Raw genomic sequence first — 24,925 nt, forward strand, 5'->3', positions numbered from 1 at the left:
GGTTTAGAATGGTAATTCAAATCTGCCAACCACGTCTATATCCGCATATTTTCGAAAATCGAAAATCTTCAGTGGCCCTCGACTTGTAAGAACTGTCAAAATAAACAGCTGTGCTTGTTTACATGTGCGTCTTCGAACTTAAACAGCTGTTCTAGTGCCGGTGTGTGGATTATTTATAAATTCTAACAAATAATTAAATAACAGTAAGCGTTTTGTGGCTCTTAAATGTGAATAAAAGTAATATACAGTTTTATATATTCTTACAGATGACTTTAAGCTTGTTAATACGTACACATGCATTAGGCAAATCACTGCTTACGATATCGAAGCAACTACAATTTTCCAATGCGTACTCCACTTGTGGCAGCACGGCGCTACTTGCGCAATCATTTACCTGTAAATCCACATTTGGCTCCTTAAATTACACCACAACTGCCACAACAAGCAATAAAAGCGCGGCGCCGCAATGGACAACCATATACCGTCTGCCACTTATACGGCTGGCGGCCGGTTTTCAACGTCTGAAAATATACCAAGGAGTGCTTACAGCCCTAGCATTACCGATTAGTTTTGCATTAACAGAACATGGCACTATTTCACCCAATTCCGTTGCCATTGTGGGAGCTATTGGCGTGTCCGGACTTGTAACATTAACGTTCTTTAGCCTGCTAATACGTAATGTAGTCGGTTTTATTTATATTAACGATGAGCTTAACAAAGTGAAGGTGGCCTATGTTGATTTTTGGGGCAAGCGTACTGATGCAATTATAGACATTAATGATTTGGATGTTGAGTGGGCAAAAGTGCGTCCCACAGCATTTAACCTCTATCAGAAGATACGTTTATATAGTGACAACACTAAGTCCTTTAAGTTGTTACTGAACTATGGTGTTATTGTAGAACCGGAAACTTTTTGTGGGATATTTGGCGAATAAGAATTATTGTTTGTGTGTAGAAGCGGAAGCTTAAGTTAAAATATTATAATTGAACCTTCTAGAACACATTTATTGTATTGTAAGTAATAATAGAATAAGAAGTTGAAATAAATTTATTAAATAATTGCATTTATTTTTATTTAATGCATTCATTTTATAGATTGTTTATACATATGTTTGCTGCAGTAAGTTCGTGTGTTCACAGTCATATATGTATGTTTCTTGTAAACATTGCTTATCACATTCTAGCTTGCCTTTACTTGAAAAAGTAGCTTTATAATAAATATAATTTTTCTACAATAACCATGTAAATATGTAGGTACTTTTTTGCTGCTCATAAAAATCTTACAAAAAAAAAAAACAGATTTAATAATAACTTCTGCTGCAGAAGTTGGTGTTGCAAAATATACCACACCAGCACTCTGTGGTTGTTGTAGCTGCAGAAAACATTCCTGTAGTAATTTCGAGGAACAGTCCTTGGCCAGATAAAAATTCGTGTTCCGGTTACTTAAACGCGACTTTTCGAGGGATCGATGTTGTCTATCTGTATATAGCACATACACATGTACTTCTTATAAATACATATATGGTAAAAAGCTATATTTTATACATATAAATTCTTAATATAAAAGCTGATCTTAAAAATATAATAAACTCTGTAAAGCCACACTTATGGCTCAACTTGTCGCGCTGCATACTTGGGTTGCATTTCATCGCCGCTGTTTGCTACATCTCCATCAGCATTGATACTCACAGCGACTTGCTCTTCCGATACAGCTGCAGTGGCTGCTTTCTTATTAGTCGTGTCTTTGTTCAGTTGTTTCGCCTCAGCGACCTGCAGTAAAAATGCGTAAAGTTATTTGTGTTTGTATTTAACGATAATTGCTGCTAAAAACATTTGTTACAAGAGACTGAGTTGCTTATATGAAAGCTTGTTTATATGTAAGTACATATGTGTATGGTTTAGTACATTAGGGTTTCTGTCATTTTTCAATTTGTTTTTTTTTTTTTTGCCAGCGCCTTTGAATTTTTAGTTTTGCTCTAAAAAAATTTGCTACGTAAACAAACTATTTTCAATTTAAATGATGTCTAAATCATTTTACTTTTCCCATGTATTTATTTAACATGGGATTTTTTGCTTTTTTGAATTAAATTTTTTATCCCCAAAGCTATTAAATCCACGAACAGAAAATTTAAATGCAAAATATAAAGATTTTTTTATTCTTTTTTTTCGAAAAACATTTTTCCGAAAACATTCTTCTAATAACGGTATTCTGCTTGTCACGATTGTCTCATGTCTCTAATTGCCACAATCGTAATTTAGTACAGTATAGTAGTATACTGTATCTGCCAGAATACCAAAATGAGACTCCTGACTAACAGAGTCACTAAATTACGATTGTGACGATTAGAGACATGAGACAATCGTGACAAGCAGAATACCGATATAAAAGTTACAGGCTGTTAAAGTTATGCATCAATCGTACTGTACAAGTATTCGTACAGTGCACCGTATCGTATGAGCAACGCAGATTTTACAAGGCACTTGTATAAATGCGCTGTCAATCGATGCCTAACTTTAATTGGGTATAACTTTTAAACGACTGATTCCGTGATTAAACAATAAAGTACTTTTTAAAAAAGTGCTAATTTTTGTATATGAATATGTTTTGCTTAAAGTTGTAGATTTATTTCTTTTTATTGAAAATGCGTTCAAAAAAATATCACTGTAAAATACATGGAAAAACAAATATTATTATGTAACATTGAAAATAAGGAGCTTGTTTATTTTAGATAATTAATTTGGCGCAAAAACTGAAACTTTCCCAAAAAATGTCAACTTGTGAAATAACGGACACCTCAATGAACTAGTGTATGTACACTCACCGTATCAGGCAGTTTCTTTCGAAATGTTTCTGGTAACAAAAGCCCCAAAAGACCTGCTGAGAAAGATGCAGCTCCAAACAGTAATAGTGGTAATGCTTCGTAATATGTTCCCTGTAAAAAAAATGTTTATATATTTTTTATGTAAGCTTGTATATAATAAAGATGTTTGTATATTACCAAAAGCGGCACAAAAGGTGCGAGCATTGCGCCAAAACGGGCAAAAGTAGACATTACACCGACTCCACCACTACGTATTAACTGTAAATAGAACGCATGGAAATTTAATTATTAACAGCTGTTTAGTGTCGTTAGAATGTAAGAATGGCGTTAAAATGTAGAAAATAAATGTTTTGTACATTAAAAACGCAATTATTGAAGATTAAGTAATATTTAACAGCTGTGATACATATACATATGTATGTATGTACATACATATCGTATGTAAATACATATGTAAATAAATAAAAAAAATTTCACATGGAAAATTAATGTTTACACACATATGTACATATACAGTACTTACATATAACTGTTCAAAATATTGTTTTTATTCAGAAATAAGGATAAAGAATAAATTAAAAAACAAAAATAAATAAATAATGAAAATAAAAAATGAAAAAAATCAATATGTATGTATATAACAAATTAAAAAAATTAAAAAATAAAGAAATATTAAAAATTAAAAAAAAATTTAATTTCAAAAAAAAAATATTAAAAATATAACAGTAACAACAATATAAAAATTATACCAGAACAATTAAATTAAATTAAAATAAATAAATAATAAAAATTAAAAAAAAAATTTTAAAAAATTTCAAATTTCAAAAAAAAAAATATTAAAAAAATATATTAAAAATATAACAACAATATAAAATATATATAATAGCAATTAAATTAAATAAAAATAAATAAATAATAAACAAAAATTAAAAAAAAATATATAGAACAAAAAAAAAAAAAAAAAAAAAAAAATATAACATATAACAACAACAATATAAAAATTATACAATAACAATTAAATTAAATAAACATAAATAAATAATAAAAATTAAAAAAAAATTTTTTAAAAATTTCAAATTTCAAAAAAAAAAATATTAAAAAAATATAATAAAAATATAACAACAATATAAAATATATATAATAGCAATTAAATTAAATAAAAATAAATAAACAATAAACAAAAATTAAAAAATGAGAATATATAGAACAAAAAAATTAAAAAAAAAAACACACAAAACATATAACAACAACAACATTATAAAAATTATACAATAACAGCCTTGCATTTAACTCACCGTTGGCATCATTTCGGCTGTGTATGTGTAAATTACAGCAAATGAAGATGTGATCCCCAGCTTTCCTATAAGGAAAAGTGTCACTATAGCGCCAGTTGAACCTTCAAAAATATTTAAAAAAATGTTATATTATCCAAAAAATGTTATGAATCACTAAGCTAATTCAAAATGCATTTAATTACGTGTCTCCAAGTTGGTTTGTACTACCATTGGAAATTACGCAAGCATAAATTGAAGAAAACACATAAGTAGATATTTATACATAAATATATTAATAAGGCTTATATACATACATATATATACATATATATATTTTATAACAATGTAAAATAATAAAAAGTGACAAAATTTTGAAAATTAGTTGGAATGCGCAATTTTTTTTTCGAAAAACAACGAAAAGTCTAAAATTCAAGATTGAACAGAATTTCTTATTATTATTTTTTTTAATCCAATAATATTTTTTTTTTATTTTCATTACTTCGAATTGTGCTATTGGAATATATTTTCTAAAATTCAAGATTGAACAGAATTTCTTTTAGATACATTTACTTTAATCCAATAATTATCTTTTTTATTTTCGTCAATATTAATATTGTTATTGAAAAATATTCTTGAATAGAGTTACCAACTATCGAATTTTTATTATAATAAATATATTTTTTTAATAAAACTTAATTTGTATTATTAAAAATATGCTTGTATATTTTCATTATTACAAATATTTTTGAATAGAGTTACCAACTGTCAAAAAAACCCGAAAAATGTACAAAAAATACTTAGCACGTATGTAGACAAGTTTTAAAATTTTGTAAATATATTTACACTGAAATATATTTGTTTAAATTTTTATTAAAAATAACAATTTTTTTAGTTTTTTAATTTTTTTTGGGGGTTTTGTTAGAAATAATTTTTTGCTAAAATTCCAAAATTTTGTAATTTTTTAACTTTTATTAAAAATATTTTATTTTTTATTAAGAAGAAATTGTTTTTTAAATTTTTATTAAAAATAACTTTTTAATTTTTTTGTTTAAAAATATTTTTATTTATTTATTTATAAAAGTTTACATAACAATAAATTATTACATAAACTAAAGATAACGCGGCGCTAGCGTCGGAGGCTTTCGGCTGGTTTTAAAAATATATTTTTTGGAACTTTTATTAAACAAATTTTTTTATAATTTTTATTAAGAGCACATTTACTTAAATTTTTTATTGAAATATTTGTTTTCTTTTTATATTTTATTAGTTAAATTTTTTTTATCTTTATCAAAAAATTTTTTTTATTGCAAATAATTTTTTTATTGAAAAATGCAAAATCTTGTCAGTTTTATTTTTTATATAACAAAAGCATTGATGATATACCTACCTTTAGTTATATAACCGCCCGCTATACAAGTGGCGGCACAAAGAAAGAGTGAACCTGATAAAGCGCATCGTCGGCCCAACTTTCGCAAGCATATCTTTATAAAAAAGTATCGAAAAATAATCCATTAATAAGTTTAAATTAACAATTAATTTAATAATAACAAATAACAGTACATTAAATAAAAAAGCTCACCCAAGCTAGCGTGTAACCGGGAATCTCAATTAGACAGACTAAAACGAAATTCAAATATTTATTGCCACTCAGGTTTGTTGAATTCAATGAGAGTCCATAGAACACGACCGCATTTATAGCCCTATAAATAAATAATATACAAAATAAATTAAATAAACTAGACAGGAAAACCAGACTTTAAGGTAAAAAGCAAATAATCCAGTTAAACCGCCCACTTACCAAATGTACAGCATTATAGCGTAACGTATTAGTAAAGTTTTCGACTTGAATATATCACAGACTGCGCGCCAAATTTCATTTTTACCTCCAACACCATTTTCGCGGAACTTCTCTGTATCCGCACCGCCATCCGTCGCTCTCGTCGGCGTTGGTGGTGGCACACAATTTTCGGTCTTAAAACTGGCCAGCAGTTGCAGCGAGAGTTCGCGTTTATTGATGGCTGCAGCGCGTTTTATAATCACACCCGCCTTTTCGCGTTCATTTCGTGCGATCAGCCAACGCACTGACTCCGGCACGAACCAATAGTAGGCGATGAAGAAGAGCGGCGGCACTGACAGCGCGTATTGTAGTAGCTGCCAGTCTTGCAGTAGCCAAGCGATTGCACCAACCAGCGCTTCACCAACGGCATAGAAGTAGTTCAGCACTATCGAGGACATCTCACGCATGCTGGGACCCACCATTTCCACGCCTATAATGAAGGCTAACGGATATACACCCGAAGTGCCCACTGCATTGAGAAATGCGAAAACTAAGAAGCTATTGTAGTCCCATGCGAGACCCTGTGCAATGCCTGTGATGGCCATGAAGACGCTACAGAGTATAAAAATGTTCTTCCGTCCAAAGCTGTAGGTATTTGTTTATGGTAATTAGAAGTATTGCTTAGTTAAAATATGTATTTTTTTGGCTACTGTACCGATCGGCAAGATATCCGGAGATTGCTGTTCCCACTACAAGTCCCGCAAAATGCATAGTGCCCACAAAAGCGAGCTTCCAAACGTTTTCTTTACAAGTTAGTTGCCACTGTGGGAATATCATTTTTATTTATTTACTTTTAATATTTATTGATTTTTATCAAAAATATATATGGATTGGCATATGCATGATAAATAATGTAATAAAAATATACTGGTGACAAGCCTGTGCTAATTTTTCGTTCTAATTAAGACTCTAAAAATGTTTTATGCATATATTTTTAAATATGGATATGGCTCCAGTATGCCGATGGATAGAGACTGTACTGCGTAGTAGGATAGCTGAAACCACTGTGGGGAAAGAAAGATTCATCTTGGTACTACGAGGGCTGGCCACAGGTGGAGTTCTATCCCCCCTCTTATGGAGCCTAGTAGTAGATGAGCTCCTTGAGTTGCTCATAAACAATGGGATTCGGTGCCAGGGGTACGCCGATGACATTGTCATAATGACACGAGGTAAATTTGAGAATACTCTCTCCGGCATAGTTCAAAGGGGCTGAAGTCTAGCTAAGGGATGGTGTAAAGTTAAACATTAACCTGCCAAAAACAACCGTCGTCCCTATCACAAAGATAAGATCTCTTCCGGGCTTGAGGTCCTACCTCTTTGTAGCTAGAAGTTTGACGTGTCTAAAGAGGTTAAATTCCTAAGCCTCATATTAGACTCAACCTTACGGTAGAATAGGCATGTAGAATTAACACTGTCCAGAGCCACCAAAAAATTAAGGATATGCAGACGGCTAGCTGGTAGATCCAGGGGCTGCAAGACAGGTATCATCAGGTGGCTGTATATCATGATCGTAAGGACTATTGTCTCTTATGGAGAGGTTGCTTGGGCATCGAAGGCAACGTAATCTTCTGTAGGTGTTCAACTATCGAAGCTGTAAAGGTTCGCTTACGCCTGCGCTTCAGGAGCAATGCGCACTTGCCTAACCGCAGCATTTGAAGTCATGCTCAGGGGTATGGCAAAATAATTTCGTCTCAACAAATGACGACCTTAGGAAAAGACACACCACTGTATCCTCTTCCATGAGATTCCGTTACGGAGAGGCTAAACTTCACTAAGAAGTTTAAAGTTTCTCTCGGCCGTAAGGCGGAATGCAGTGACTCTATCCTCGACCTATTAATGAAGGGCAGCATTATCCAGTGGTGCACTGACAACACGAAAACACCGTAAAGCATCGGAGCAGGCATTGCGGGACCGCATACCAAACTATCAATACCAATGGGATGTTTTCCGAGCATCTTTCAAGCTGAAGTCAGTATGCAGAAATCAATCTCCAATGCAATTATCGCAACCAGCATATCGCTATAATCAGCGACAGTAAAGCGGATCTAAAAGCGATCTCAGCTTATGAAGTGAATTCGCTATTAGTGGAGGAGTGTTTGCAACCGTGTATACCTGATCTGGGTGCCGGGGCATAGAGGGGTAGCCGGCAATGACCTGGCTGATGAACTAGCCCGCTCTGCGGAGGCTTCCAGGATGATGGAGCCAAAACTATGCTTTGCGGTAGGGTGCCATACCATATAGTAGCTGTTCCGCGCGGAGGAGAGAGTGGGGAGAAAACGGCAGGGAACAGGAATAGGCCACGCCAAGCTGTTATTGGAAGGTTCAAATCTAGCAAGGTTTAGAGATGTGATCAACATTCCCCAATATAAATTCCGTCTCCTTGTCGCGCTCTATACTTGGCACAGCAGGCTCAAGAAACACTTGTCCAACATGGGCATAGCTCCTTGTGCAAACTGCCGGTTTCGCGACATGGAACCGGAAACTCCAAACCACCTGATTCTAGATTGCTCAGCAATTTGTAGAAGTAGGCGCAAGGTCCTGCGATCCATCTAGGTGCACAGCGATCACATCACCTTCATCGCGCCCATCAAGCTCCTGGAATTGTTACGAGTGCTGGACGTTTGTAACCATATGCGTTATAGCAGAGGGCACAATATCTATCTATATATCTACAGAGTTAACCAACTCATATGGAAATTTTACCTGAGATAACCGAGAAATTTGGGCTGTTTAAAAATACAAAATATAAAAGCTATAAATTTAGGGTCCCGATATTTAAATATGTAAATATTGCAAAATATCTTATTATTAGGTCTAGCGAATATCTTAAAGGCTCCCTTAAATAGTAAGAGTTGCAGGAAGAAATAAATTAAGAATTTAAAATCAGTTACTAATCAAACTGATTTCAGTCCAAGCTTCCGAAAATATTAAATATCCATAATTATAAAACCAATTCGTAACAAAAAATTTAACAAATACAGGTATCTAGTCGAATAATATTTAAAATCTTACTTCTTGCACAATGGTTCGCTCGTCATCGTCATATACCCACGAGTAGCAACGCTCGCGTATGTTTTGATTGAAGGATTCCTTCGGACATTCGCTGATATGATATACGTCGGTTATGTTGTCGCCGACTGCTTTATAACGGTAGCAATTTTCCGGTGTGAAATGCCCGTGTTTATCGTACGAGCCCGGTGTCGCATTGGCCAGCCAATGTGCGTGTAATTGCGGCTCGATTGGATCATCACACTGTGGTATCAGGCATCTTCATGAAATAACATATTCAATGTACATATGTAAACAGATATTATAAAGTTAGAATGTAGATAATTGAGATATCCGAATCGTGATTCATTAAGATTGCGTGAGATTGTGAGGTGTTTTAAAGTGCGTGTGAATATTAAATGAAATGATGAGGAGGATTAAAGAAATGTATATATATTTCAGTAGTATGGGTTTTTACGAGATCTTGTCAGATTTAGGATTCTTGTAAAAATGTTTTATTTTTTCGCATTCGCAAACTAATGTGTTTTATTAAATAAATATTTACCCGTTAATACATATAATGGGAAGTTAATATCAAAATATACGCTCTGGACAGATAGACAGTACATGATCGTCTATTGGGTTGGGTGGCCTTCTTAAAATCGGAGAATGATAGTTCGGTAATATTAATATTAATATTAACATTGACAAAAATTGATAGAGACAATTGCAAGGGCCAAGTAGTTAGTACATAAATAAAAATAATTTTTAAACAAATTCAGAAGAATTTACGAAGTAGCATCAAACTAGAAATATGTTGGAAAAAAATTTTTTTTCGGTTGAAATGCTGCTCTCACCAAAAATTTAAAATTGTCTAAGCACTTCTCTGTCAATATGAGCAACGAAGAACGACCAAAAGTGATTGTTGCTGTCGAAAGCATGAAAAATCCACAAAATGATTTTGGATGAACAGAGAGCTGACACTCCATATCAAAGCAAAATGTTATATCTATTGTTTAGGATTATTTGGGCATTCCAAAGCTCGGTGCAGTATGTCTGAGACATGTACCCACAATTGAGACAATCTAGTGTTTCAGAAATCAATGAATATTATTGAAAAGTTGCATAAGTTCCCTCTGAATGACCGTCAAACGCGCGAATTTTGTAAGAAAAAAAATATAATTCTTTAAAACGATACACGAAACAATAAATCAATTAAACACTCAAATTTGGTCAAACTGGGATCGGTTTTCTATGTTAGCTTTGTTTTTGACTTAAAGAAAATGTCGGCCAAATGGCTACTACGTCTCCAACCTTTATCGCCAATTCGATATCGCTAACCTTCTGCAGCACTTCGGCTGTGGTGCGCTGAATGCTGGCTCTGAGCTCCTCGAGCGTTGCTGGTTGATTGGTGTAAACCTTTGATTGAGCATACCGCCAGTGAAAATAATTTAGAAGTGTTAAATCGCATGATCTTGGCGGCCAACATTGTGTTATAACGCACGTTATTGGTGGTAATGTCATTTCCTCTCTCATTTTGAAAGAAATAAGGCCAAAAGAAGTCGCCATACTACAACTCGCACCAAAGGGTAAATTTTTGGTGATGCAATTGTATTTCCTGAACCAAATAGCGACAAAAAGGGAGACCCAACAATCTGCACTAACTACCATGAGATAAGCCCATCGCATACTGTGTGAAAGACTAAAGCCCACCATCAACAAACTGATTGGTCCTTATCAGTGTGGCTTTAGACCTGGAAAATCTACAATCGACCAGATTTTCACCATGTGCCAAGTCTTGGCACATGCCCGTGAAAGAAATATCGACATACACCAGGCGGTGTTCGATTTTAAAGCTGCCTTCAACAGCACGAAAATGAGCTGTCTCACTGCCGCTGTGTCTGAACTTGGTATCCCCGCAAAGCTAATACGGCTAATGCTGACAATGAGCAACACCAAAAGCTCCGTTAGGATCGGGAAGGATCTCTAGAGCCGTTTGATACCAAGCGAGGTTTCAGACAAGGAGAAAATAATACTAGCTGAAGAGCTAAATAAATAAGGCACAATTTTCTATAAGAGTTAAAAGCTGCTGGCGTAAGCCGATAACATTGGCCTCAAAAACCGCGCCGTTAGTTCTGCTTTCTCCAGACTGGATAAGGAAGCGAAGCTTATAGGTCTGGTTGTAAACGAGGACAATACGTAATATTTCCTATCACTGTCGCGCTCGCGACTTGTCATTGTTGTCATATGCAAATTTGAAATCTTAAATGATTTCGCCTATCTTGGAATCAGTATCAAGACCAACAACATCTCAGCCTTGAAATCCAACGCAGAATCAATCTTGCCAACTGAGTAGGCAATTGAGAGGAAAAGTCCTCTCTCGACGAACAAAGACCAAATCCTATAAATCATTCATCAACCCCGTCCTGCTATATGGTGCAGAGGCATGAACGATGACAACAACTTATGAGTCGGCATTACGAGTTTTCGAGAGAATGGTTCTGCGGAAGATTTATGATCCTTTGGGCAATGGCAACAGCGAATAGGTCATGTCATCCAAATGGATGAAAGAAAACACTCCAGCTCTGAGAGTATTCGACGCAGTACCCGCCGGGGAAAGCAGAGAAAGAGGAAGACCTCCACTCCGTTGGAAAGACCAGGTGGAGAAGGACCTGTCTACACATGAAATCTCCAACTGGCGCCAAACAGTGAAAAGGAAGAACGACTGGGGCGATCTGGTAAACTCGGCTATAACCGCGTAAGCGTTGTCTACGTCAATAAAGATCTGGCGGTTTATTCTGGGTGTTACAAATTTCTGCGTATAATAAACCAGTTGTGGGAATAACTTAAATATATGTACATATGTATATCGGTGGAAATATATGTATTAGTAAATAATATTAATTGATAAATTATTTATATTCGCTAACCTATAGGCCGGTGTTCCAGCGGTAAACACATACGATAAACTGTTCGCTGCTGCAAACATTACCGGCAAACAGATGAGCAGATAATTGGTCTTTTGATACCGACCGAACTCGCCGATTTCCTCCAATATTTGGTCGAAGTCCATTGTTAATGATGTATGTATAGCAATTAAATTGCACTGTGTATCACTGTTTCGGCACTTAAGTTTATTTAATAAACACTTAGCTAGCGCTTGCTTCCGCAATACAAAACATACTTATTCATTAATTAAAAATTACATAAAATTTGTTTATGAAACACTAACACATTTTCAGAAACTTTACGTTATCTTCAAATTTTTAGTTTTTTTTTTTTGATTTTTAATTTCTTTGCTTTATTTCGTCGATGATTTACGCGTCGCGACAAGCTCCACGGCGGCTGTTCTGCTTGCCTTCACTCACTGTGCGCGTATGGCAACGTTCGCGGTGTTCGCACGTCTGCTAGAGCTTTCTTTAGCTGGTCCAACTGAATGACCGACGCACTCGTACGCTTCTATGCAAGTCGCCTAGGTTTTAACGCGACGACAGCGTGGATCCAACTGAAAACAGAAATGTGAAAAAACTTTTGACGGCGGAAAATGCGAATAATGTTGGAGAAAAGATGCTTTTTAAATGAATGAAATTGAAAGTTTCGTCTCAAAGAGTCAAAGAGACTAAATGTATGCCAAATTTATGTAGCAAATCCGCAATGCAGCGCGCTGAGCGCAAGAGAGCAAAAATGCATGCTCCCACACGCTGTGGCAAGTGCAAATTTTCTAGCTAAATAGCAAGTGCCGATGTTCACAAACCATATATGTATATGTATGTAATATATGTACTTATATACATACATACATGTGTCGTTATCTCAACAGCGTAGCATGCACTTGACGTTGCGCGAGGTAATGTACGCTGCTGCGGCCCTCTGTCAGCTGGTTTGTTGCGCTGCAGCAGTACCACAGTCTACACTCTCTTTGTATGCATGCGCTCATCAAGCAGTTCAACCAATTTGTTTATTGTTTTTGCAATTCTTAAATTGTGTATATAAACGAGTATATGTATGTAGTGGACATTTCTTTTTCCATGCTCTCTCGTTCTATTTTTATTTGCTGCACAGTCATTTGCAATTGTTTACAAAAATAGTCGCTTTATTGGTTACACGTGCATTTTCTAGCGAAAATCCCATCGCAACTGGTCAACAGCTTGCTTGGCGCTCAGGTAACACGATGTGCACTCTGCGATATATAATTATTTTACCGGGTAAAAAAATGCAGTAGAAACAGTTGTTTTTCTGTTGTTATCTCACAAAGTTTGCAGGTGTGTGTGTGTGTGTGCATAATTTTCTCTTTAAACTGCAAACCGGATAAGATAAAAAGAAATTCTAGTTTGTCATTGAGTTATTAGAGTGCAATAAGCGTAAAAAGCTGGAAACTTTATACATATACATACATATGTATGTATGTATGTATATATGTCTGTATATCAATTAAATATGTATGTATATATGCGAAAAGTGTACTATTTGTTCGAAAGCCCTACGCTAATTAAAATAGCATTAAAAACCCCGTTTTCCAGTTAATTCCTGTCATTACAGAGTTTCTCCTAAAAACATTTTCAATATCATGTTCTAATTATAAAGTATTAAAATATCGGGTGTTCCAAAAAGTCTTTTTCGATTGACATTTTAATGACATTTGTACATATCTGTCATATTTGACGTTTGTTTTAGGCAGTTAAGGGGGCCTATTCTGTAACTCAATTCGAAAATAAATTTACTCGAATTCGGATTTTTTATATTCTGTAACTCGATTTTCGGATTTTCAAGCCAATTTTTGAATAAAATATTCGTAAGCTTTTGAGTTGTAGAAAGCAAAAACGAATATTGTACGTATTTTTCCTGTCACAGGGTGGTATAACTTTCGCATAATGATAAAGTAGATCCGAATTTCGAATAGAATACATTTTCGAATCGAGTTACAGAATAGGCCCCAAGGGCTTATAGCCACTTTTTAACTACATTTAATATAAATTGTGACAAGAAAGCACTTTGAATTGTTATTAAATTCCCAGGGTGAATGATATTTCAAAAATAAGTATATATTTTGCTAAGTTGGGACTGTCCTTAATTACTATGTCAAATATGAGCGCAATCTGTCAACAGGTGCTACTTCGGACTGAGTAGGCAATTGAGAAGCAAAGTCCTCTCTCGACAAACAGTTTTTTGATAGCAGCTGTTCAGACCGAAATTAAAGACAACGGCAAGACACGGCTACGCTGGCTAAGTCCATTTAAAAGATTAGATTATATCCATTTGGCGACACGTAAAAAGCATTTTGTTAACTCATAATTAAGAAGAAGAAGAATCCCAATGTTGGAAAAGGCATGTTCAGACCGAAAATTTAAAAGTTTATATTTAAGCTTTCACTGCCGTTAGAAAGATCAAAAAACAGCTGTTATTGTCATTCAAGAATTCACATCGCTTAATATTTATCAAAAGAAAAGATTGTCATATAGTATTTTGAAATAAAAAGACGGCGTTTTTTAATATTTTCCATATAATAGAAATAATGGATGCATTTTTTCATTTGTTAAGTCGATTTTCAGATGAAATTAGATTCATTGCTTAAAAGAACATTTTTTTCCCTTAGTGTCTAAATCAGCTGTGATAATGTAACAGATTTCCAGTGCTGACAAGTAGATTGCGCAAAATCAGAGTCGCACAGAGAGATTTAGCGTGGATCAGTTTCAAATCATTTCAATGAAGTGATTTGGAACCGTCATTTTTGTATGGCGAAATCTTGATAAATTTTTAAGATTAGTGGGATAATTCATTCAACAGCCGAAATCGTGTGATTAAGTGTCGGTCTGAACATGGTATTACGGTGATTCAGTTTTATCAAAAATATAAGCCTATAAGTAGTACAAAGCCTTCAAAGACGGTCGAGAGATCGTTGAAGTCATGCCACGCTCTGGACGACCTTCGTAACAACCTTCAATTTATGAAAATATTAAAAAAGTAAAGATTGATTTTGGTGTATATTTTGGATATGAAAAGCGTAAAGCTGAATTTTTTTCAAAAACAGTACCATAAAAAGGACTCATTGGACATGCTTGGGCATTATAACTGCCGATGAGAAATATTATGAGTTTGACATGCAAACAAGTCAACAATCATCGGAATGGTGCCTGTTTTCAGTTGATCGAAGAGATAAAACAAAATTCGCTGAAGAACCTGAAACAATTTCATTGTGTTAATAATCATACCCCTGAAGTACGATAATATTTTCAGCTGTCTGTAGCAGCCGCTAAGGTTAGCTGTGTTTTTATGAACTTCAGGAATTTCGTTTGTTAAAGTGGATCAGAGAAGAATTTGCTTTTGAATTCTTGGCTAAAAATAATACTGTAACGATGCTCCAGCCTACATATTCATCAGACGAGGTTTAGTGCGACTTTTATCTATTTGCAAAAAATAAGAGAATCTTAAAATCCTTTACAAGCATAAATGGCATTAACAGCCCATCACTGACAGCGATATAGGATATACCAAAAACCGAGTTTGTGAAGTTTTTCGAAAAAACGCGTTTTTCTGACTGCTTACAATTCTGAGTGCTTACAACTCTTTAAAGAAATTTCTACAAGTAAATGAAATAAGTTTTTGGAAATGAAGCTCCATTCTCGGTTAAAGTGGCTTTCATAAAGTAATTGTTTAAACCATTGGTGATATTCGTAGGTTATTTTTAAATAAGGCATGCAAATTGAAATCTATTAAATTCAATGCTGTAGCACATTCAAACATCAGCATTTAATGCGAGTTGTTTGTCAGCTTGGAACTCGACAAAAATATTTTAATTTTTTACACATATTTTTTTTATTTGTGTAGCTCTTTGGTGGTTAAGGGGGAAGCCTGCTTTAGAAGCTTCAAAAAATCGATTTTTTTTACTTAAATCTCTTTAAAAATAATCTAAGAATATGTCCCCAAAGTTATAGATGGGAATTCGAAATATTTTCGAAGCTAGAAGGGAAATAGTGACCGAGCGTCTAGCAGATATTATATATAAGTGCTTGGGCAGAAAACGAAAACTTTGACGCGCGATTTCTCGGTTTTTCATTTTTACGATTTTTCTTAATTGGCGGGCAGGATGGAAAAAAAATTGTGGCGAAGCTTATTATCTTTGGCATTAAATTATCTTCTATTTAAACTAAAAAAAACTAAGAAAATTCAAGTTTAAACATATTTTTAAACAACATAAAGTAAAATTTTTTTGGTCAAAAAACACTTTTTTTCAATTTATAAAAAAATTGTAAAATTTAACACTTTTTTTTGGAATTTTTTTAGTTTAACTAGAAGATACATTATTAAAAATATGAATCTCTTTGAATTTTTTGTTTCCGACAGAAATTGCGACCTGCATCCTGCCGCCGTTCGCCAAATGCACATGCGAGATGCATCCGGCAATTGCTTCTCAAAGGCAGAATATCGAAGATTTCGTATTCAAAAAATTTGTGAATGATGTTTACATATGTATATAACTACAAACCCTAGAAATTTTGCTTTAATCAATTAATTCATTCCCTCCCAAAAAATTCTTCAAAAAAATCGAGTTTTTTAAGTCTCTAAAGCAGGCTCCCCCCTTAAGTGGAATTGAACTCGATTTCGTAACCTACCTCTATATTTTTCGTATTTACAATAACGTAACTTTATCTATATTATATTTTAATTGTTTTAAGAACCACTCTCTAGTTTTTAATTATATTATCTGTAACAGTAAAGTGGTTAGAGGAAATGGCAGAGAGAACGTATACGCCATGTATAATTTGTTTGCTGCTCAAGAGAGAAACGAGTTTACTGGGCATCATATGATATAACAAGTGGAAAGGAAAATAGTTATGTAGGTAATGTTTAGAAGAAAATATTTTTAGAAATTTACTCCAGGTAGATAATTTACCTGATAAGATCTCATGGTTTTCATTATGATTTTTAAATGTCACTTGTTGAGTTTAGGATAGAAAATTAACGTCATTGATCACGAGAAAATAACTGATAGAATCATTAACATGGAGAACTATGAAATGTGCACAATTATAATAGGTTGTCAAAAAAGTCTTGCGGTATTTTCCCTAGTTGGCGCTGAAAGCGCGTAGTTCTAGTTTTATTCATCGGGTCATGCTATACCTTTTTGGAAAGTTCATTTCACGCGCTAACACGTGTTTGATTAATTGTCGTTTCTTTTAAGTCGTTCGTGAGTTATAGCGTCGCAAACATGGAGCAAAATGAAGAAAAAATACGGCATAATTTACAGTACTACCTCGATAAAGGCAAAAATGCATCTCAAGCCGCCAATAAAATTTGTGCAGTTTATGGACCCGATACAGTTTCCATTTGCACCGCACAACGATGGGTTCAACGTTTTCGTTCTGGTGTAGAGGTGGTCGAAGATGCGCTACGCTCCGGAAGGCCTGTCGTCGAAAATTGCGATAAAATCGCTGAATTGGTCGAACCGAGACCGGCATAGTAGCAGCCGTAGCATCAAGAGCTGGGCATGAGTCATCAAAAATTCCTTTCAATTTCAATAAAAAAAAAAAAAATTCAATAAAAATACCGCAAGACTTTTTTGACAACCCATTATTTGAGCTACGAAATATGCCACTACCCAGAAAACGGAAGCTGCATATTTAGTCTAATTGTAAGACAGTGATTACGAGAAAAAATATTTCCTTTTATTTAAAAGAGGTTGAAACTAGATGGGCCATGAATCTTAAATTAATTTATATTCGTTTAAATCGTCCTTTTTCCTCGGTCGTTTAGGCGTTACGCTGTATTGCATTCTGCTGACCTCTGCTTTTTGGCTGAAATGTATTCCTTGAGCTGGTTTGCGAAACTCGCATCTAAAGTACGCTCGGCCTTCTGCCATTTTTGGCGTAGCTCAAGCCCAGCTTTCCTCTTCCTCCTTTGTCCGATTTGACATGCAGCTAAGCCTTTCGTAGATTTTCACCGCCACTTTTGCTTCCAACGTTTTCTTACTGGCATATCACTTTTAGCATCCTCCGGTGAGCGTCGCAAAGCCTCTTTTTTCGGATTGCTGACACTTTCGAAGTCGGAGTCTTTACGCACTGTAGCACCTCTACGTAGCAAAGTTTAGTTGCACGCCGGTGGCAGTAGCCACTTCTCCCATCATGATTTTCGTACTTTTCGACCACCTTGCTGAATTTTGTTTTCAGACAACCTCTATCTCTAGCGTTTTATACCTACTGCCAGGTAACTCATTACCAATGGCAGAAGTAGCTATACACCCCATCCCCCAGTGTCAAATGTAAAGCAAGTTAGCAGGAAGCATGGAATGGATAGACGTCACTAGTCGTCTTGAAACTACTCCAGTTGTCAAACCGTGTTGGTGTCAGCTATATTACCCTGTCAACGAAGGGAATATAGTATGAGGATCTACGCCCACTGTTGAACATAACTTTTCCTTCTTTTCGTCAACGTAATTGCAGAAGCTCTGTTGTCTCGCACATCTTCAATCAGTGATCTGCTCATACTATATGTTACCTGGGACTGTCTACGTACGATCACATTAAACTTCGTTAAACCAATTTTCGACGATTAATATCTAAAGGGAAGGTCATTGTACACATTTCAGCTTTGAATTCATTCGAATCAAATCAGCGCGATTTCCGTGCAAAAACCCAAAATCGAATAACTTACCGAATTTGTTATTTTACCATCTCTCGAAAATCCGCGGACACGCCCGCTTTCACACTTTTTACTAGTAGCCATTCTATACGGATTATTAGGAGTACAATTTACCTGATTAATGACTTCTGATTTTCTTATTTTGAACACATACAAACACACATACAAGTATATATAATAATTTGAACCGATTTTAATGCCACAAATTTTGCTGAAGTAAGCCAACTCCAACAGTCGTGGTATTAAAATTGACTGATCACCTATTTGGTTTATCAAAGCAAATAACAATAACAAACATATTCGATAAGAACAAGTGGTAACAGCCTTTATTATAGTGCACTTAGATGTTCAATAAAGATAATATTGCAGCCAAGTATTCCTTATTTTCAGCGTTTTATATTACCATAATATTGATTGCAGACGAAATGAAAGCTCTCTGCGAAGCTAAGATAACAAATATTGAGTTTAAATAGCAGAAACTATGAAAGATTATTCAAGTCAATATAAGGGGTTACATGGGTTTCCAAAAAATTGAATTTGTTATGTCTTATTGAATTCTACAACACGTCTAGACGAAGGATTTTTTTCGATTACAACTATTTGGAAAGAAAAATGTCGTGAAATTTTAATTTTTTTGTAAAAATGCCTGAGAAAACCCCAATTTTTCCGTAGTCCAAGATCAAAATTAAGGTTTTAACTAAAACACGTATTTTTCCACTTTAGACCAAATGCGGGCTCATCTTTTGTTCGAGGGGTCACCGGAAATAGCAATGGCCGAGTTTCAAATATTTTTTCCAAAAATTTCATAATTTCTTTGTCAATAGTGTATGTTGTAACAATAAAAAATTCTAATAAAATATTTAATTTTTTATATGTGAAAAAAATTTTTGAAAAAAGTCTGTTTTTTACCCGAGGAAACCATATACATACATAGTTCCATAAGCTAACTAACATTTTCACTTGGAAGGTGAGCTTTCAGTTGCATCTTTATACTCTCGCAACAAAGTTGCCAAAGAGAGTATTATAGTTTTGTTCACATAACGGTTGTTTGTAAGTCCTAAAACTAAAAGAGTCAGATATAGGGTTATGTATACCAAAGTGATCAGAGTGACGAGTAGAGTTGAAATCCGGATGTCTGTCTGTCCGTCCGTCCGTCTGTCCGTCCGTCCGTGCAAGCTGTAATGTGAGATATCATGATGAAACCCGTCTATAAGAAGGTTAAGTTCGAAGATGGGCAAAATCGTTTTTTTTCATAACTAAACCATAAATAAAGTACATATCTATTTGGACGGAAACTACTATAGTTTTTTGTACATATCTCAAAGACTACTATAGCTATGTCAACTCTATAGAGTCCTTTCTTTCAGGCATTTCCATATACAGTTCAAAAATGGAAGAAATAGGATTATAACCACGCCCACCTCCCATACAAAGGTTATGTTGAAAATCACTAAAAGTGCGTTAACCGACTAACAAAAAACGTCAGAAACACAAAATTTTACGGAAGAAATGGCAGAAGAAAGCTGCACCCAGGCTTTTTTTAAAAATTGAAAATGGGCGTGGCATCGCCCACTTATGAACCAAAAACCATATCTCAGGAACTACTAGAACGATTTCAATGAAATTCGGTATGTCATATTTTCTTAACACCCCGATGACATGTACGAAATATGGGTGAAATCGGTTCATAACCACGCCTTCTTCCAATATAACGCTATTTTGAATTCCATCTGATGCCTTCTCTGTATAATATATACATTACGAACCAATGATGATAGCGGAATAAAACTTTACACAAATATGGTATTTGAGCTGAGGTAACCCTTGTGGAAAAATTGTCGTGATCGGACTATAACTTTTCAAGGTTCCTGATATCGAACACGAAGAACTCAGTGCCTAACCTAACATAACCTAATTTTTCACCGAAAATATCGGTAAATCTCTCAGACATTTTCATGTAATTCAGAAGGCATCATTTTTATACTCTCGCAAAAAAGTTGCTAATAACAGTATCTCGATTATCACTTAATCATGCGAGAGTATAAAATGTTCGGTGACACCCGAACTTAGCCCTTCCATACTTGTTTTTATTTTTACTTGTTTCTTGACAGAGTTTTTACTACTATGGTACAATTTTGCTTTCTAGTACGAGTATGCTCTGAGCAGAGAACAGAAGATAATTTTTCAAATCTTTGTAAATTAAAAGCACCCAAACGCTCAATTGTTGAAAAACTGTAGATAACACACACGCTGTAAAATTACTTTCGACTAAGATTGAAGTGCCCATACTGTGTTAGTCACCCTGCGAACTTATTTTGTATCGAAGAATTTCGACACTTTTGTAGATAAACTACTGTGCCCAAAATAAGGTGACATTTGAATTTAAACTACGCGCGTCGAAGGATTTGGAGAATTATTTTTTTTTTAGGTTGGTAGTACTGTCAGTCACATTTATGTCAAATTTCATGTCAAAATATTCATTAGTGTTTGAGATACGTGTCGTTTTGTGTGCTGCTAAAAGTGAGTTTTTCGTTTTTTGCGATGTCGAAATTTGTTGAGCAAAGAATTTGCATTAAATTTTGTTTACGGAATCAATTTTCTGCTGCGCATACGTTGAGGATGGTGCAGAAAGCCTTTGGTGATGAAGCTATGTCTCAAAAAAAAATGTTTACAAGTGGTATATTGAGTTCCAAGCCGGCCGTGAACGTGTCGAAGACGAAGAGCGTCCAGGGCGACCATCAACCTCAACCGACGAAGCTCACTCAAAGATTTGGTGTTGAAAAACCATCTATTAACAATTAGAGACCTTGCTGATGAAGTTGGCATATCGAAAGGCTCAGCTAATACCATTTTGAAGGATGTTTTTGGGCCTCAAGCGCGTCAAATCTCGACTGGTACCGAAAACATTGAATTTTTTGGAAAAAAAGCGTCGCGTTGAAGTGTGTGAAACGATGCTTTCCGACTGCCAGGGTGTCATGAAACGCATTATAACTGGCGATGAGACTTGGATCTATGCTTACGACCCCGAAACAACCGGTCAATCGAGCGAATATCGTGCCAAAAGAGAGCCGAGACCAAAAAAATCGCGCCAAAGTCGCTCAAAAATCAAGGTCATATTGACTGTTTTCTTCGATTATCGTGGTGTTGTGCATTATGAATTCCTTTTTCGTAAAGGTCGTCCAAGGTTAGTTGTTGTTCCGGTAACTGTAGATGCTGTGAGCAAACATACTTGTATATTCCAAGATCGACATGTGACTTATTGTAAGATTGAGACAATGAGTATGGGATCAGCATACATTCGATATTGCATGAACACACTTTTTGTCAATTGGGTCGAGAGAAATGTTAAAAAATACAATAGCGGTGCTTTGAAACGTGCCTATGACTGCTTAATAGCTGATGATTCAGTCGATTGTAGGTGTTTCCAATTCAACAAAAGATGTTCGCGCACGAAACCCTTCCAAGCAAACTATTTTTTACTTTTTGGAAAAAACGGGGCATATTCAAGAGGTGTTTGATGCGTCCAAAATGCATGCTTTGGAGATACCTCAATCAGAGTGGCAAAAGTGCTTCGATAATTGGTTCAAACGCATGCAGAAGTTTATGGATCTTAATGGAGAATATTTTAAAAACCATTAAGGGGGTATTCTAGTCTGGAAATGCTATTTAACGGCATTTTTTAAAGTCCAATAAAAAAAAACTAAGAACATTTTTACTATCCAATTTTTTATCAGATATTTATTGATATTTTAAGAATACAAAAAAAAAAAAAAAAAAAATTGTGATAATTTGATTAATTGCGGCGTGGTGGCGTGGCGGGGTTGAAAATAAGGGTGCGCCCTTCCTGACACGATTCCAACACTTTGGGTGATCTGAAAAAAAAAAAAAATTTTTAATCAGTACAAATGCCGCTATCATCTGAACTAGGATAAATAAAAAAAAAATTTTCTGTAAATGGCGACTGTTTGAATTTTTTGCCCGTTTTTAGGCAAAGATCAAAATTTTTTAATAATAGTAAAAATCAAAATTTTTTAATAATAGTAAAAATCAAAATTTTTTAATAATCCTAGTTCCAACCATAGAGAGATATATAAAGAAGGTCCACACCAAATTTCAAGTTAATCGGTTCATTAGAACTTGAGAAATCATGTCAGAAGTGTTGAAAATAGTAGTTTCGAGAAAAACGCGATTAAAGATTTGAGTCTAACTGCAGGCAGTCTATACGCTGCGTCACTAAAATAACTATAAGTCGGCAAATAATAGGAATTTTAAAAATTCCCTTGGGGAATATATTCTTAAAGGTCCAGTCTTTAAGAATATGCAAAAAAAAATCGATTTTTTTTCAAAATTCTAGACTAGAATACCCCCTTAAGGGGGGTAAGGTTTGACAACTTTTTTTTTCCACTTTTTTTAATTTTTTATTTCTGAACCATCAACATCTCGAGAATATTGTGTTAAAGTTTTAGGTCATTCGGAGAAAAACTAACGAAGTTACAGCAGGTTGAATAACGGTACCTCCAGCTACCTGCACTGAGTGTACAAAACTTTGAATCGATTTTCCCAAATATGTAATTTTTAAAGTCGGTGACCAGCCTACAGAAAAAACTACTGCATCGATCGTTTTGAAATTTTGTACAAATATTCTACATATACATATATAGCTCTCGAATGACGTCGAGTTTTTCCAAAAATAGTAATAATTTCTAAGAATTTTACAATAACAAATATGTCGATTTTTTCGTCTAAAATCGTAATGATACCAAAAATTGAAGAATTGAAAAATTAAAAAAAACTCGACGTCAATTGAAAGATAAACTATTAAACTAAAGAAAGCATTTTGATTTTTTGCTTTCGGATGATCCAATGATGCTGTAGGCTGGTCACCGCACAAAAACTTTTTTTCGAGGTGCCTGCAGAGATCGACTATAAATCCGTTATTTCTCGCTATTTTTCGATAAAACTTTTTTTAAGTATCCTTCAAATGTTGTACTTTCATATAATAATAAGTAAAATAACCCTACAGCAATAATTTTTTCTACAAAAATTCACGAAAAAAAGTATTTTTTCGACGAAACAAACCTTTCCCCCCCCGTTAAAGCGTTTTTGAATAATTAATACTTGATTTTGTACTCTAATCGAACTTGCATATGATAAGCAACACTCAGAGTCAAGTCAATGCGTCTGAAAAAGAAAATTTAAAATCCTCGTGGATTTATCTTCCACAGGCGGTTCCAACGAAAGTTTGTTTTTAAGATGAAGTTGTTTTATAATGAGACCTTAGGGCAAATATTGATTTTCTTAATAAGTATGAATTGTAAAAATCGTAATTGAAGGAGAAAAAGATGCTGCAATGACGCAGGCGGTTTCATTGTAAATGAGCATAGATGCACTTAAATTAAATGTAAAGTGTTTTGCGTGCAACAAATTGTTCTTAGACATGTTAAAGTTTATGAACATAACTCATCCATCAACGAGGCACTACATGCGTATGTACTTGTATATATGCATGTATGAATGGCTGTATGCATGTGCATCTACAAATATTTGAGGTCGTAAGTATTTAATTCATTTGTAATTGCACAAATTGTTATTGATGATGATGTTTAATAGAAATGTGCATGTTGATGTCAATCACAATTCAGCAGATAGGCAAAGAGTATTTGAACGCCGTTATATATGTACATATACATATTTATGTACTTACATAGAAATCTGTCTACAGTTTATATGTTTGTATTCGCGTTCTGTAAATTCCAGATGTGTGGAAAATCCAAGATAAATGTTTGTCAAGCGATCAATAAACAAAATAAACAAAAATAAAACTCTAGATAAGTTCATATCAAAGCAACCCCTCACCAATTCCTAATAGATAAATTGAAATAACTGAACACTCTTTATATGTAAAGCACGTCTTTCAAGCGCAGGTGGCTGCCATCATGGTAGCTGTAGATGTACTGATTCGCTTCAGCTTCTTTCAGAGGAGTGTGCATTCACTTCGATAGCCGAGTGGGTTTACTGGATTTGAGCTCCTTGACTACTAATGCGCTCAAAACTAGTCAAGAAGTGCATGATCTCGTTAACAATATTATCCAGCTTCTACCCTATTACCTATTTCATTCGATTGGAATGGTCGATTTTCCGATGTTCTCTAGCGTTCTAGCGCTGAACCTCTAGTAAGCTCGACAAGCGGAGCTCAGCAAACAGAACTTTTGCAAATGTGTGGTTCTTCGGGACCAGAGCGAACCGTAAGAGGTACTCCAAACTAGTTACTTGCTCTTAGCAAAGTCAATCTCGCCGCAATTTTGTGGGACAGTCTTTGCAAAAGCTGTATGAAGGAAGGTGAGGTGGAATCATCTTGTCACTTTCTG

The 24,925-nt window shown here is 34.7% G+C and overlaps 2 protein-coding genes across 4 annotated transcripts; one reads left to right on the plus strand and one right to left on the minus strand.

Moving 5' to 3' along the window:
• Positions 1 to 107: 107 nt before the first annotated feature.
• Positions 108 to 1,064, plus strand: LOC126755197 (transmembrane protein 186). The gene is made up of 2 exons (XM_050467591.1): positions 108 to 203; positions 267 to 1,064. Exon 2 carries the CDS (start codon positions 267 to 269, stop codon positions 933 to 935), a length of 669 nt encoding a protein of 222 aa, XP_050323548.1. The 5' UTR covers positions 108 to 203; the 3' UTR covers positions 936 to 1,064.
• LOC126755186 (organic cation transporter protein) lies at positions 1,044 to 24,410 on the minus strand. 3 transcript variants are annotated; one of them, XM_050467577.1, is made up of 11 exons: positions 24,262 to 24,410; positions 8,946 to 9,201; positions 6,589 to 6,695; positions 5,895 to 6,518; positions 5,676 to 5,796; positions 5,484 to 5,577; positions 4,300 to 4,320; positions 4,118 to 4,218; positions 3,000 to 3,080; positions 2,823 to 2,933; positions 1,044 to 1,770 (listed from the first exon to the last, which is right to left on the minus strand). In XM_050467577.1, exons 1-11 carry the CDS (start codon positions 24,393 to 24,395, stop codon positions 1,606 to 1,608), a joined length of 1,815 nt encoding a protein of 604 aa, XP_050323534.1. In that variant the 5' UTR covers positions 24,396 to 24,410; the 3' UTR covers positions 1,044 to 1,605. The 3 variants fall into 3 exon arrangements, with proteins under 3 accessions (XP_050323534.1, XP_050323533.1, XP_050323535.1); XM_050467576.1 differs by lacking the exon at positions 24,262 to 24,410 and adding an exon at positions 11,852 to 12,475; XM_050467578.1 differs by lacking the exons at positions 4,300 to 4,320; positions 24,262 to 24,410 and adding an exon at positions 11,852 to 12,472.
• Between the last annotated feature and the right edge of the window lie 515 nt (positions 24,411 to 24,925).

This window comes from Bactrocera neohumeralis, chromosome 4, assembly GCF_024586455.1.
Source record: "Bactrocera neohumeralis isolate Rockhampton chromosome 4, APGP_CSIRO_Bneo_wtdbg2-racon-allhic-juicebox.fasta_v2, whole genome shotgun sequence".
NCBI classification, from domain to species: domain Eukaryota; kingdom Metazoa; phylum Arthropoda; class Insecta; order Diptera; family Tephritidae; genus Bactrocera; species Bactrocera neohumeralis.

What these genes read in the sequence shown, in the direction of transcription:
- LOC126755186 (XM_050467576.1), bottom strand. Translation starts at nt 11,994, where the DNA reads ATGGACTTCGACCAAATATTGGAGGAAATCGGCGAGTTCGGTCGGTAT. An exon ending in CCGGTTACACGCTAGCTTGG is followed by an intron (nt 5,578 to 5,675) that starts GTGAGCTTTTTT and finishes TTTTTTATAAAG; the next exon opens with ATATGCTTGCGAAAGTTGGG. An exon ending in GGGCGGTTATATAACTAAAG is followed by an intron (nt 4,321 to 5,483) that starts GTAGGTATATCA and finishes TTCCAATGGTAG; the next exon opens with TACAAACCAACTTGGAGACA.
- LOC126755197 (XM_050467591.1), top strand. Translation starts at nt 267, where the DNA reads ATGACTTTAAGCTTGTTAATACGTACACATGCATTAGGCAAATCACTG.